The following is a 13,761-nucleotide window of genomic DNA, read 5'->3' on the forward strand; positions in this document are numbered from 1 at the left end:
GAGACATTATGGTCAATCCTGGGAGGAGCTAACAGGGAAAATTGCAAAATCTCTTCCTCTGCAAAGTCTTGAACTCCATTTGTGCTATAACATAGAATTTTTTTGCAAAAGGCGGAGGAATGGAGTTGGTGAACTCTCTGCCTTTTCCTAAACCAGGATGCACAGGGCTAAAAAGGCAGGGCAGAAACCCACCTCCCACCCCCGCATTCCCTGGAAATTTCTTCCTCAGGAGGACCCTAGGAGGGTATCCCTGTTGGACTCAGGGGTTTCCAGTTTCACCAGTTCTTTCCAATCTGAAGCCAAAATTTGGCTTGAGGAGGACAGAAATCCTCTTTCCCGTGCCCCAGACCTAAATGTTTCTCTTCCCTCTGTTTACAGCACTTCATAAATAACCCACAGCCAAGATAACACTGTGACTTTCTTCCCCCAGCATTGCAATCCTGTAGCGTCAGAACAAAGACTGTGTGTGTGAGAGAGAGAGGAAGGAGCTGGAGATATTTGTTTATTGGAAGGGAGAAAACGGAGATTAAAACTGCAGTGAGCCGAGAGGCAGGTCGGCTCCCTTCCTGGGGGCGCTGCTTTGTGGCCCGAGCCTGCGGGAGGGCGGCCGCTCGGATGCTGAGCCAGGGGATGGACTGGCGGGTGGCCGGGGGAGGGGCTGCCTTGGCCCGGGAGGTGGAGGTGCAGCCGGGAACTTGGAGCTTCCCCTAAACAGAAGGAATGGTTTTTTCTCATCAACAGTAAGTGCCATTTCAGCCATCAGCCCAGCATATGGCCGAGGGGCGGCTGCTGCCTCTGTATGTCTCCCTTTCTTGCTCCCTCATTTTGGTTACAATAGGAGCGATGGATGAGATGGTGGCTGTGGAGTGTGTGTGTGTGTGTGTGTGTGTGTGTGTGTGTGCACTCAGCCATGGGGAGGGGGGGGATGGGTTCTCTCCCAGTGTCAGCTCGCGAGCGTGGCGTCTGCGCCCAGCTTTTGACAAGCAAGGGAGAGGGGTGATTATGCTGTGTGGAAAATGGAAGTCCTCCGGCGACATGAATGCTTCAAAGAGACGATTAGCTCAAATGTCTCAAATCAGGGCTTCAAGATCTTGGAGTAATTGATTATCTTACTATAAAGCTGTTTAGTCACGTAAAAAGATGCAGTTGTACAGAACCTGTATGGTGTTTTCAGCAGCTGACAGCTGCCCCCAGGTTTGAGTAGCTGTTTGTTTCTGCACAAATTCAGATATTTTGACCATCTCGGTTTTCAGTATTTTTTAAGTTATGCTGTCCACATTGGCATAGGATTTTTTTCATTGATGATGATGTAAGGTCTTTGTATTTTAGCTGTAGATGCTTTAGCATGTAGAGAATAGGACTGAAGTGTAAATTATTCCATATAGATGAATTTGATACTAGAAACCTCCATCACATGTTGTAAGCCTTAGGTCTGCTACATAGAATGATACTAACCAGATTTGGTTTTGTTTGTTTTAGAGGGAGACAGGGCTCACAAGTATTGTATTCTGATCTATCACTATTAAAATAAAACTTTATTCACCTTGATTATCTGCTGCATTTCTACCCATAATCCCTGCAAAAGATCTCCTAATTTGTAGCTACTCTTAGTAAAAATTCTTATTTTTGTTTGATTTCATATAAAAAGGTCTTCCAGTAATCTACACAGGTGAGAAACTTCCCCTTTGCACCTAAAAATGTTGTTCTCCCAATCCTCAGAATTAGAATTTGACTCGGGAAATCACACTTATTGTTTGTAGAGAAACAGGATTTCTGTATGTGGTGCACCTGGGTAAAACATGGGCAAGTTAGAGACGATGAGCCACGTAAACAAACTGCCTCCATGGTTGATGTGATGCAATGTTGTGGTTGCTTCCCTGTGCCAGCGGTCTGGGTTCTGAATGGGTTTCCTTGTTTCTCAACATGAACTCGAGATTTAAATTTTTCCAAGAGCGATACTAACAAGGCCTAACATGGAGGTTGGTTGCCTGGGTTGGCAAATGACCCATACTTCTTGACCCTGGAAAGGTGATAATCAGATTACAGTATCTGCATAGAATACGATACAAACTCAACAGTACACGTGAGGGTTCCTAGAGTAAGTTGTGACGGGATTATCTAAAAAAAAAAAAAAAAAAACAAAGCAAAAAAACCACATTTATTTAAATCACCATGCACTTTTGGATATTACGTCCTCAGTCGGAGGTTGGGACATAGGGGTAAGGTTGGATCCTGATTAGGTGAATCTTTTATAGCTTCTTGGCAACGTTCTTCTTTTCTTTTCCTCCTACCTTCCCTTTCTCTTTAATTTGACCTAAGTGTACGTATGATTTGTGGGCCTGTCAATATTTCGCTTGCCCTGTATGGAACCAGACCAAGTCCGGCTAGTATCATTCTATGTCTCAGACCTAAGGCTTACAATGTGTGATGGAGGCTTTTAATATCAAATTCATCTATATGGAATAATTTCCATTTCAGGACTATTCTCTACATGCTAAAGGACCTGCAGTTAAAATACAAAGAGGAGGGGCGCCTGGGTGGCTCGGTCGGTTAAGCGTCCGACTTCGGCTCAGGTCATGATCTCACGGTCTGTGAGTTCGAGCCCCGCGTCGGGCTCTGTGCTGACGGCTCAGCGCCTGGGGCCTGTTTCGGATTCTGTGTCTCCCTCTTTCTCTGACCCTCCCCCGTTCATGCTCTCTCTCTGTCTCAAAAATAAATAAACGTTAAAAAAAAAAATTTAATAAAAAAATAATAATAAAATACAAAGAGGAGCATGTAGGGCTTGCAGTGTGGCAGCAAATTGTTCTGCGGCAAGATGGCTTAGAGGTGCTCTGGCCTTTCCCTCTTTCCTTTAACATAGAACCTAGCTATGTGTTTTATGAAAAAGACAAATTTGAAGGTATGGGTGAACCTCCTTTACTCGTTCAAAAGATATTTATGAAACGCCTCCTATATTGTTATTATAATGTCGAAATTCAATCTAAGTTAGATTATCAGCTCTTTGGGAATAAGATCTGTATTTCAGTTGTCTCCTGAATCCTTGGGATCTGCACAGGATCCAAGACAAAGCACATGGTTAACTGCTTACTGAAAGGAAATCATGGAGGGGCAACTGGGAGCACCCGAAGTATAGCACTTGGTGGACGGGCTTCTACCCCCGCAGCGTATCCCAGAGCCACGACCCTGGACTTCTAATCATGTTCCCTACAGCAACAAAAGGCATCCCGTGCCTAACGTTATCTCATGGGCTCGTGCGTGCACGTTAGCGTATGTAGGTTTATATGAGTTGCCATGAGGAAAGAGCCTAAGAACAGCATGCCCAGGTTGAAATCCTGCCTCTGCCATTTAATCATCATGTGACCGGGGCAAGTTATTTGATCCCTGTGCCACAGTTACCTCCTCTGTCAAATGGGGATGCTAATAGTACTGATCTCCTAGCATTGCCAGGAGGGTTAAATGAGTTGCCCGTGTATAAAGCACGACAGACCTGGCACAGGTACATGTCAGCGTGGTCTCTAGTTGTTCCACATGGTCGTAAAGTTTGTGAATTCTAAAGTGTGCCCAGTGTAGACGCTTCAAAAGAATGGGATAGCACTAGAAAGTCTAACGTTTTGTTCCCATACTCCATTGGATTGCCTTGAGCACTCCATTTTGGACGTCACTGGCCTGGAGTATCAGTCCTGGTGAAGCCAAGTAAATTATTCTTCCACCTGCCTCCTACCACGCCCCACCCCCACTTATTGTACGTCTCACCCTGGGATTAATAGGATTCAAGGTCGCTTCGTCTCTGTTTACATCCAGGTTCTTTTGTCTGTTAGCCGCTCCCCCCCCCCCCCCCATTTAAAGAATTGCATTTTAGCGCTTTTCTTTTTAAAATAAAGAGGCTGGGATGCTGAGGATCGCTTAGGGTCAGGTGCTGGATGGAGGTGGAGGCAGGAGAGCTGTGCGGAGGCTGCTGACCCTCCTCTCCCCTCCATTCTAGGGAGCTCTCAGGGCTGGGCTGCCTCTCCAGCCAGAGCTTCCAGAAGGGCAGCCCCTTGCAAACTGCATGGAAGACTCCTTGTCCAATAGGGCCTGGGTTTCCCAGCTCCTCTGGCATTGTCTGGCATGTCCTTTCTGATCCCTAGGCAGTCAGGGTGACAAGATACTGGGGGGAGGAGGGTGTCCCTCGAAAGCCACAGGGACGAAGGCAGGATCTAGGTTACAACTGCATCCAAGCCTGGCCCCAGATTCTGTTTCTTCCTTTTTAATAAATCATCTTGAGGCTTTGAAAGGAACTCCTTGTGGTATTTGCAGTAAGATTGTAATTTGGAAAAACTTAACCACCATGAAAATCCTCTCGATCGTGGTTTCTGGGCATTTATCTCTGTTAGGCACAGTGCCAGATGCATTTCATGTATTTATATCTCCTTCAACCCTCTCAGCCACCCCGTGAAGGAAGGGACTAACTGCTGTTGACAGTTTTTCAGATGAGCTTAAACAGAGCTAGGATTCAAACCGAGGCCCTCACCACAAAGTCTGTGCTCTTTACCACCGGACTCCGTGGCCGCCTCCTAAGCTGGCCTCCCTCCTGGCACTGTTGAGAATAAATATTTATGAAAGGACTTTGTGAGGTCTGGTGTCGTGTAAATGAGGTGGTGTTGTAGCATCGTGTAATCCCAGTGGCAATAAGAACTAATATTGAGTTCTCGCTCTGTGCCAGAGACTTGACACAACGTCCTTTTGTTTTGGGGCTCAGAACCACCTGCAAGGTGGATGACCAGGAAACTGGGAATCAGGACAGTTGGGCTCCTTGCAGTGTGCAAAGCCCATAAATGGTGCAGTGGGACTTAGAGCCAGGTCTGCTCACTTCCAGAACTCTGGCCGTAACTTCACTCAGATATTATCACCTCCCTGGACCTTGAGGGACCTCAGAAGCCTACTAGAGATGAGGAGGCTGAAACACAAGGATTTTTCCTAAATCAGAAAACCAGCTGGTAAGAGAGCTGGAGCTAGACGTCAGTCCCCAGGGTTGATTTGGTTGATGGTAGGATTCAAAAATAAATAAATAAATAAAAATTAAATCACACAATTCTGGGGCGCTTGGGTGGCTCAGTCGGTCAAACATCCGACTTAGGCTCAGGGTCGTGGTCTTGCGGTTCATGAGTTCGAGCCCCGCGTCAGGCTCTGTGCTGGCAGCTCAGAGCCTGGAGCCTGCTTCGGAGTCTGTGTCTCCCTCTCTCTCTCTGCCCCTCCCCCACTTGTGCTCTGTCTCTCAAAAATAAATTAAAACATTTTTAAAAAATTAAAAAAAAAACCACACAATTCTGTGGTCTACGTTTGTAGTGGAGATGCTCTTACGCATTTATTCATGCAACAAATGTTTGTCAACGCCGCCCACCAGGCAGTGTGGGAGGTACTGGGCTGGCAGAGGTAGGGAGCCCCGTGCAGCCTGGCCAGCACGGGCTCTGTTGCGATGGGTGGATAGCGAATGAGAGACGCAGACGCAACACAGGGCAGGAGGTCCCAGGTGCTGCGGGAGCACGTGGGCCAGGGGCCCCCCAGTGTCTTCGGTGAGCCGTGCTGGAGGCTCCAGGAGAAGGGAAGGGGAGCCACTTTGCAGAGTGCAGGGGAAGAGGCAGAGAGGCCACTGCATGCTGGACAACTTGAAAAGGTCGGGGGATTAAACTGATACGACAGGGTGGGGCGAGGACTGTGAAACCAGCGGAGCACGCGTGGATCGGCCATGCCACCCCAAATGTACACTTTGGCCGCAGACCCACGGGTGGGGAGGAGGAGGAGGGCAAGGAGGGCGCTAGGGAACTGGTCACAGGCAACCTGGGAAGAAATGATGGTGGCAGGGAATACAGTGCATTTCTGGTGAGTGGGAGCCTCAGTTTTTCTTTCCGTAGCGCTGTAGGATGGAGTTCTGAAGGCACCTTGTAACCTGAGTCTTGGTCGGTGGGAACTTGGCGTCACGGCTATTACTTCAAGTCGCTGAGATTCGCTGAGAATCCACAGATCCCCAGAACAAGCCGTTTCCCCCCGACAGTACCTTGAGGCGCCAGTGAGCTCACCAATTATACTGACGCCGTGTGTGTCCGTTCAAATCCGCTCCACACGGAGTAGGAGGCAGATGGATTTAGAACGGTGCTTGCAGATTATCCTGGCCTGTCCCTCCTCCCCACTCCCTCCTCCCTTTTTGGCTGGCACAGCGGCCCCATAACGGGCTGGGTATATGTGTGTGGCACCCTCAACCCCTTAGATTGGTTGCGGTGGGCTTTAGCATATGTTTTGTGCTTGCTCAAGAGGAGGGTTCCACGGGCGTCATCACAGGCCAGATAATCACCAAGCGAGCCAGGCACGTAACGTCTTTAAACCATCGGGGAATGTCCCTGACCGCCGCGATCTCAGGCATACCCAAGACAGAAACTGGACAGAAATCAAGCGTGGTTGTTTTAACCTAGAGAGAGCGGGGATAGCATCTCCTCTTTCCTCTGCAGCCCTAGAAAGAGGTACTGGGTCTTAGGGGATCCTACTCTGGGAAAGATAGGACTTCATGTTTGTAGGGCTGGATTAACTCATAGTGCATTTGAAAATCAACCAGACCAGCAATTTGTGAAGTGTCACATATTCTGTGAAAACTACCCGTGACGTGAGAGCTGTTCCTGCTATAAAATCAATAACCAACATAAGCTGCTTTTTATCCTGTGACACCTTCTTTTTCTCACCACTCAACGTTGGGCTTTTTTTTTTTTTTTTACCTCCTTTTTTTCCTGCAAATACGTTTAGGGTGAAGAAGCTGAAGGAGACCTTTGCGTTTATTCAGCAGTTGGACAAAAACATGAGCAACCTTCGCACCTGGTTGGCTCGAATTGAGTCAGAGCTTTCTAAGCCTGTTGTTTATGACGTCTGTGACGATCAAGAGATCCAGAAGAGGCTCGCCGAGCAGCAGGTGGGCAAACAAACTTTTGTCAACATATAGTGCCTATGATATCTGCTAACTCAGACCTTCCCCGTAGTGGCTGTGTCTCTTAGCGTGTTCACATTTCATAATATTGGTGTGTTTTTCCAGAGAAAACTGACCAGTGTCCATGTCCTTGTATGTGTGAGATGACATGTCTTGAGTGCCCCTCCGCCACCACGTTCACATACCTCTTTGTGAGATCAGTGTTTGAGAAAGAGGTCTTAGCGGTAAATAAGGTTTTTTGCTTATGTATTTTTTTAAACTTGGATCTTTGTTTTGTTTTTGGTCGTATCGTTTTGGGAGGCAATGAATTGAAAGAAAAATAAATTTTTTAACCAGGAAAAGTTTTCATGGGACAATACAACTGATGCTAGGAGGGGAAAGGTATGATAAACAACATGCTTAGGAAGCCCCTTCAGTACTCTGTACATTTCTCTCATCAGTTACGTACCCTCAGCGCCAACCCTGGAAACTCCACAGTGTGAAACCACTGAATCCTGCCAGTGTTAACATCACACTAACCTGGTGGGTGCTCATTGATGTCACTGACTTATCAAGTTCACTTTCCTGACTTCCATGGGCTCGTATTCACAAGTTTATTCTCCTTTGCAGTGCCTGGAGCTTGTCTTTATTTTTAAAATTAAGTTTAAGATGCCTGGGTGGCTTAGTCAGTTAAGCGTCCGACTCTTTTTTGTTTTTTTTTAATGTTTATTTTTGAGAGAGAGAGAGAGAGAGAGAGAGAGAGAGAGAGAGAGACTATAAGAGGCAGAGACACAGAGAGAGAGGGAGACACAGAATCCCAAACAGGCTCCAGACTCTGAGCTGTCAGCACAGAGCCTGACGCGGGGCTCGAACCCGTGAACCGCGAGATCGTGATCTGAGCCGAAGTCGGATGTTTAAATGACTGAGCCACCCAGGTGCCCCAAGCACCCAACTCATTATCTTGAGGTTCATGAGATTGAGCCCCGCATCAGGCTCTGTGCTGACAGTGAGGAGCCTGCTTAGGATTCTCTCTCCCTCTCTCTCTGCCCCTCTTCAGCGCTCACTTGCACTCTCTCAAAATAAATAAACTCTAAAAAAAACATTAAATTAAATTAAGTTTGTATTGGGGCACCTGGGTGGCTCAGTCAGTTGAGTATCTGACTCTTTTTTAAAATTTTTTTTTAATGTTCATTTTTATTTTTGAGAAAGAGAGCGTGAGCAGGTGAGGGTCAGAGAGAGAGGGAGACACAGAATTCGAAGGAGGCTCTGGGCTCTAAGCTGTCAGCACAGAGCCCGACGTGGGGCTCGAACTCACAGACAGCGAGATCATGGCCTGAGCCGTAGTCGGACGCTCAACTGACTGAGCCACCCAGGGGCCCCAAGTGTCCAACTCTTTATCTCAGCTCAGGTCTTGATCTCGGCATTGTGGGTTCCAGCCCCGCACTGCACTCCGTGCTGGGTGTGGAGCCTACTTAAAAAAAAAATTAAGTTTACATTATCCTTTCAGTAGCTTTCCTTCACCTTCATAGATTTTTCTCAGACCTGTGAGCAGATTCTGTTTTGACCATACAAGCAATATGGTTGTCATCAGGTTCTCAGATTCGTACATGTTTTCTTCACATTATCTCCAAAGTCTTAGTGTTTGCTACCTGTCAGCTCACCAGGAAGATTCACCCACAGGTAACAGCTGTTCTTAGAGAAAGAACTAGGGCTGAAACTTCTTAGATTCGAGGGCAGAAGGTGATGATAAATTGATGACGAATTCCCTTGAGTTCAAGTCGGTCTTTTTTTTTTTTTTTTTTTTTTTATGGAACGCTTCACGAATTTGCGTGTCATCCTTGCGCAGGGGCCATGCTAATCTTCTCTGTATCGTTCCAATTTTAGTATATGTGCTGCCGAAGCGAGCACCAAGTCAGTCTTTTTAACGGGAATAAGTGACATCTCGTGCTACCATAAAACAGAGCCATTACTCTTAGATCTTTATTCGGTCTATTACTATTCCTGTTTAAACAATGCCTATTCTCTGACTTTCAAATTAGTATGATTTAGCCATGCTACTAAGTAAAAATACTTAGCCTCAGAAATTTAAGTGTGTCTTTTTCATGGAGACCATCTCAATGCTGTCTTTGCTTTGTGGAGAAATGAATACTGATAGAAGTCCCATGTTAATGGACATTGAACGGATTTTAATGGCCTTCTCAGTGGAGTCACAGCTACTGGACATTATCAGCTTTGTTTGCAAGTTTGATCCACTAAGATAAATTCCCTGAGCAGTCTCTTTACAGACAGGTCTTGCAAATAGCAATTCACCCTGAGTGGTGAGTTTTTTCAGATAAACAGAAGCTGAGTATATTTTTCCTTTAAGAGGAAAAATTTGGCAGGAGTCAATAATGTGTGTTAATGTTTTATAAACCTGAGTGTGCCAAAACATTAAATTGCAGGGACTGTATCCCCCAAAGGATACAATTTGGAGCAGCTGCCATCCTCCGGGCCTGGTTTGGTCCTGTATTGAAATGGTCCATAATTTCACTGTGGTTGATTCGAAGCTTCCCTCTTCACAGAACTCAGAATCACCATCAAGGAGTTCTTATCTCGTAGTAATCCAAAGCCAATTAAAGAGTTGGTGTTTAGGACTACCGTTACTGTAAGGAAGTTAGATGTTGTAGGAGTTTTCTATGATTGCTTTAACAAATTTACCACAAATTTAGCAACTTAGACCCCAATTTATTATCTTACAGTTCTGGAGGTCAGAAGTGTGACCCCGGGTTAAGATGAAGGTGTCAGATGGGCTGCATTTCTTTGTGGCAGCCACAGGGGAGAACCCATTTTTTTTTTACCCTTTCCAGCTTCTGGAGACCGCCCACATTGCTTGGCTCATGGCCACTTCCTCCATCTGCAAAGCCAGCAACATGGCATCTGTCTGTGCTTTTCCTTCACAGTCCCTCCTCCCTCTGACTGACCCTTCTACCTCCCTCTGCCACTTTTAAGGACCCTAATCACACTAGGCCCCCTGGATAATAGGTCAGCTAATTGGCAACTTGAATTCTCCTTTGACATGTAGCCCAACGTATTCACAGATTCTGGGGACAAGGACATGGTTATCTTTGGGCACTCAAAAGTCCACTTACCACCCGTGTCCTGAGCAAACTTTTAGTATTTTTTGTTTAAAAAAAAAAAAATTATACCAAAACCAGACCTTAAAGCCTTCACCAAAAACACGAAAAACAGAAATGTGTCACACAAAAGAATTATATGTGGGCTGTTAAAAAAAAACCTTACTTGAGTTTCTATCACTAAGTATAATAAGTTGCATGATTGTTTCCAGAAATAAGACCTAAAAGTTTGGGATCATCTAGTAGTGCCTTCTGCAGAAGCCCTCAAGCCCGCAGAAGTGCTTCCCAGATCCTCACTGCAGTGTTCTGGGGAGCACCCTGGGTAAGAGGTCAACCTTATCAGGGTCCTTTTTGTTTCTCTTATGCAGAACTCCTGAAGCAATAAGGGTTGCGTTGTTATTTCTGTGGCATAGATCATCTTCGGAGAAAGTGGTAGCAACCTTTGTGACACTTTTAAACATGAACCACTTTCATTAAGCCTTGGGCATTTCTCTCCTGTTTTCTTTGGCTCCCTGGTTCACTGTGGGGTGCCAGATGCTAACATGAGGAGCTGGTGCTGTTAGGTACCCCCCATTCTGTAATTACCAGTAGCCCCCTTCCCAGCAGGCCAACTCAGCTAAACACCAACCTCCATAAACCACAAGCCACGACCACTCTGCCCCACTGGCTTGCCAACCCAAGCCCCTCCCCCCAGAGTCAATCTGGAGCCACCATGGGAACCCCACCCCACGTGATTTTCTGCCCCCCATCCCCCTCCCCCGCCCCGAGAGTGACTTTCTTCTTTTTTCCCTTTATCTTATTTTTTTAGTTCCTTTTGTATTCTCCTCCTTCCTGGTCGTGTTCTCCCTGACCTCTTACCTTGGATCTTCCTCCTCATACCTCCCACCCCTGGTACACTCTTTCTCAGCTTCAGTGCTCTTGGTCACCTGCTCAGGAACAGAAACAGAACGCAAGCGGTTTCCAGAACGATCAGCAAAAGTCTTTTACATCGTCTTGTGTTGTTTCTTAAGTCCCCTTCTTCAAATTGCACTTACACAGTTTTTGAAATCTAATTTACTGTGCATGCTCATGCCTCAATGGGAATCAGTGGTGGGATCGGTTTAGTCCGTAACATGTCCCTCGTTTGGCACTTAAATGGTTCACATTTTTTCAGTATGCTTCACTACTTTATATTTTACCAAGTAACTAGTGCATATTATAATCCGTAGATCATGCTGCCGTGTTTTAAATGTTTGGTTTGGAAATTTTGAAAATTTTTGCAATTTGGTTAACCAAAATGTTGATAGTCGTCTATAAACTATCACAGAGCTCATTTCTTGCTCTCCCATTCACCCTGTGTGTTAGTTTTCTGTCGCCATTTTATTCAATATAAGCTGAACAAATAAGGTAGAGAAACTGCAAATAGTCTATTAAATATGCAGCTCTCATATTTATCCATAGACTAGACCTTTTTCAGTAATTTTCAACCAGACCTTACCAGCTGAGGTCAGGGGCAGGTACCATTTTTCAATTCAAATTGCCACTATTGGGGTGCCTGGGTGGCTCAGGTGGTTACGTGTCCGACTTCAGCTCAGGTCACGATCTCGCGGTCCGTGGGTTCGAGCCCCGCATCGGGCTCTGTGCTGACCGCTCAGAGCCTGGAGCCTGCTTCAGATACTGTGTCTCCCTCTCTCTCTGCCCCTCCCCTGTTCGTGCTGTGTCTCTCTCTGTCTCAAAAATAAATAAACGTTAAAAAAAAAATTTTTTTTTAAATAAAACTGCCACTATTACTCATGTAACACCAATGTTAGGGTTCCTTATTATTTTGATGAAGTCAAAAGAGATATTTACCAGTGCCAATACATTTTAGGAAGCCCATGACAATTCTGCAAGCCGGCAAGAATTCTTAAAGCTTGAGTTCTGTTTAAACCTAGTAATTTGAAAGCCAGTACTTGCATGGACCCCAGGAAGACTTCCACCACTTGTCTTGGACTGCAGAGCTTAAAAAAAAAAAAAAAAATCACCCTGTACATGGCTCTTCATAGGACACATAGAGTGACAAACTAGAAAATGCACTTTCTTCTTCTTTTTTTGTTCTTTAATGTTTTGTTTATTTATTTATTTTGAGAGAGAGACAGACGGAATCCCAGGCAGGCTCTCCACTGTCAGGCACAGAGCCTAACACGGGGCTTGATCTCACGAACCATGGAATCATGACCTGAGCGAAAATCAGGACTTGGATGCTTAACCAACTGAGCCACCCAGGCACCCTCTGCTGTCTTTTTATTTTAAGTTTATTTCTTTTAGTAATCCCTATACCCAGTGTGGGACTCGAACTCACGACCCAGTACCAAGAGTCACAAGCTCCCCCAACCCAGCCAGCCAGGCACCTCTAGAAAACACATTTTCTTAATATAATTCATTGTGCTCATTTTTAATCCGTTAGGATCCTGTTAAAAACTGTTTAATTTATGGGCGCCTGGGAGGCTTAGTCGGCTGAGCGACTAACTCTTGGTTTCAGCTCAGGTCACGATCCCAGGGTGTGGGATCAAGCCCCACGTTGGGCTCCATGCTGAGTGTGGAACCTGCTTAAGATTCTCTCTCCCTCTTCCCCTCTCCCCTGCTTGTGCTCTCTCTCTCTCCCTCTCTCAAATAAAAAAAAAAAAAAAAAACTTTTTTTTAAACTGCTTGATTTAAAATGTGGTTTGAGCATTAACGTTTTATTCTTTCATATCCGCCTGAGCAGAGAATGATCAAAATTGTACATTTATCAGAAGAAAAGTAAGAAAATATTAGTCTTATCTAATAGTAATTTCCAAAATGATTAAATAATTGAGGTGACCCAGAATGAACTTTTATGTTGCCTTTCTGTAGACAGTGCCAGGCAGTTTATAAAATAATCTCTCCTGTTTAACCCGGGGAACTTACGCCAACAGTGGCTGATTTAGCTTTGTCTTTGCTGTTTCTTCATAATGTCCTTTGGATACTGAGATTAGCAGCGTGGTCTGTTTTCACTTACCACAGAAGTTAGATACCTGGAGAAGCCTAATTCATCCAGAATGCAAAATAAACAGGCTCCTCTGGCCCTCCCATGGTGTGCAGAAGTATTCTCTGGGCAATACCTGAAAATGATGTGTTTATCCTTTTTTTAAGAGGTTATGTTTGTTTGTTTTAGTTTTTTTATTTATTTTTGAGAGAGACGGAGACAGCATGAGCGGGGGAGGGGCAGGGGGGCGGGCAGTGGGAGGGAGAGAATCCCAAGCAGGCTCCACACTGTCAGCACAGAGCCCGAGGTGGGGCTCAAATTCACAAAACCACGAGATCGTGACCTGTGCCGATACCAAGAGTCGGACTCATTTTGTTTTTTAATTTTTTGTTGTTATTTATTTATTTTTGAGGCAGAGAGAGACAGAGCATGAGTGTGGGAGGGGTAGAGAGAGGGGGAGACACAGAATCCCAAGCAGGCTCCAGGCTCTGAGCTGTCAGCACAGAGCCCAACATGGGGCTCAGACTCACGAGCCGTGAGAACATGACCTGAGGTGAAGTCGGATGCTCAACGGACAAGAGTCAGACTCTTAACCGATTGAGCCACCCAGGCACCCCAAAGCTGTGTTTATTCTTAAACAGGTTTTCCATTTTTCCCCATAATCATGCATTGTCTCTTCACGAATTCTCTTTTTGCTGAATCTAGGAACTGTAGCACTGTTTGGCACAAGACTCCAGAGAGACCCTGCCCCCTCA

At 45.6% G+C, this 13,761-nt stretch overlaps 1 protein-coding gene and 1 non-coding gene across 12 annotated transcripts in view; one reads left to right on the forward strand and one right to left on the reverse strand.

Moving 5' to 3' along the window:
• The window catches only part of SYNE2 (spectrin repeat containing nuclear envelope protein 2), a 345,486-nt gene that overhangs the window by 312,673 nt on the left and 19,052 nt on the right, over window positions 1–13,761 (forward strand). For 10 of the 11 annotated variants that reach the window (XM_043556321.1, XM_043556324.1, XM_043556329.1 and 7 more), the window contains one exon: window positions 6,772–6,934. In XM_043556321.1, the coding sequence (XP_043412256.1) occupies window positions 6,772–6,934 (163 nt within the window). Of the gene's footprint in view, window positions 1–611; window positions 741–6,771; window positions 6,935–13,761 lie in introns of those variants that run through there. The other variant, XM_043556331.1, reaches the window with a different exon arrangement.
• LOC122469678 lies at window positions 8,730–8,836 on the reverse strand. Its single transcript, XR_006293573.1, has one exon. It is a non-coding gene; the product is annotated as a U6 spliceosomal RNA (small nuclear RNA).

The sequence above is a fragment of the Prionailurus bengalensis genome, chromosome B3 (assembly GCF_016509475.1).
Source record: "Prionailurus bengalensis isolate Pbe53 chromosome B3, Fcat_Pben_1.1_paternal_pri, whole genome shotgun sequence".
NCBI classification, from domain to species: Eukaryota; Metazoa; Chordata; class Mammalia; order Carnivora; family Felidae; genus Prionailurus; species Prionailurus bengalensis.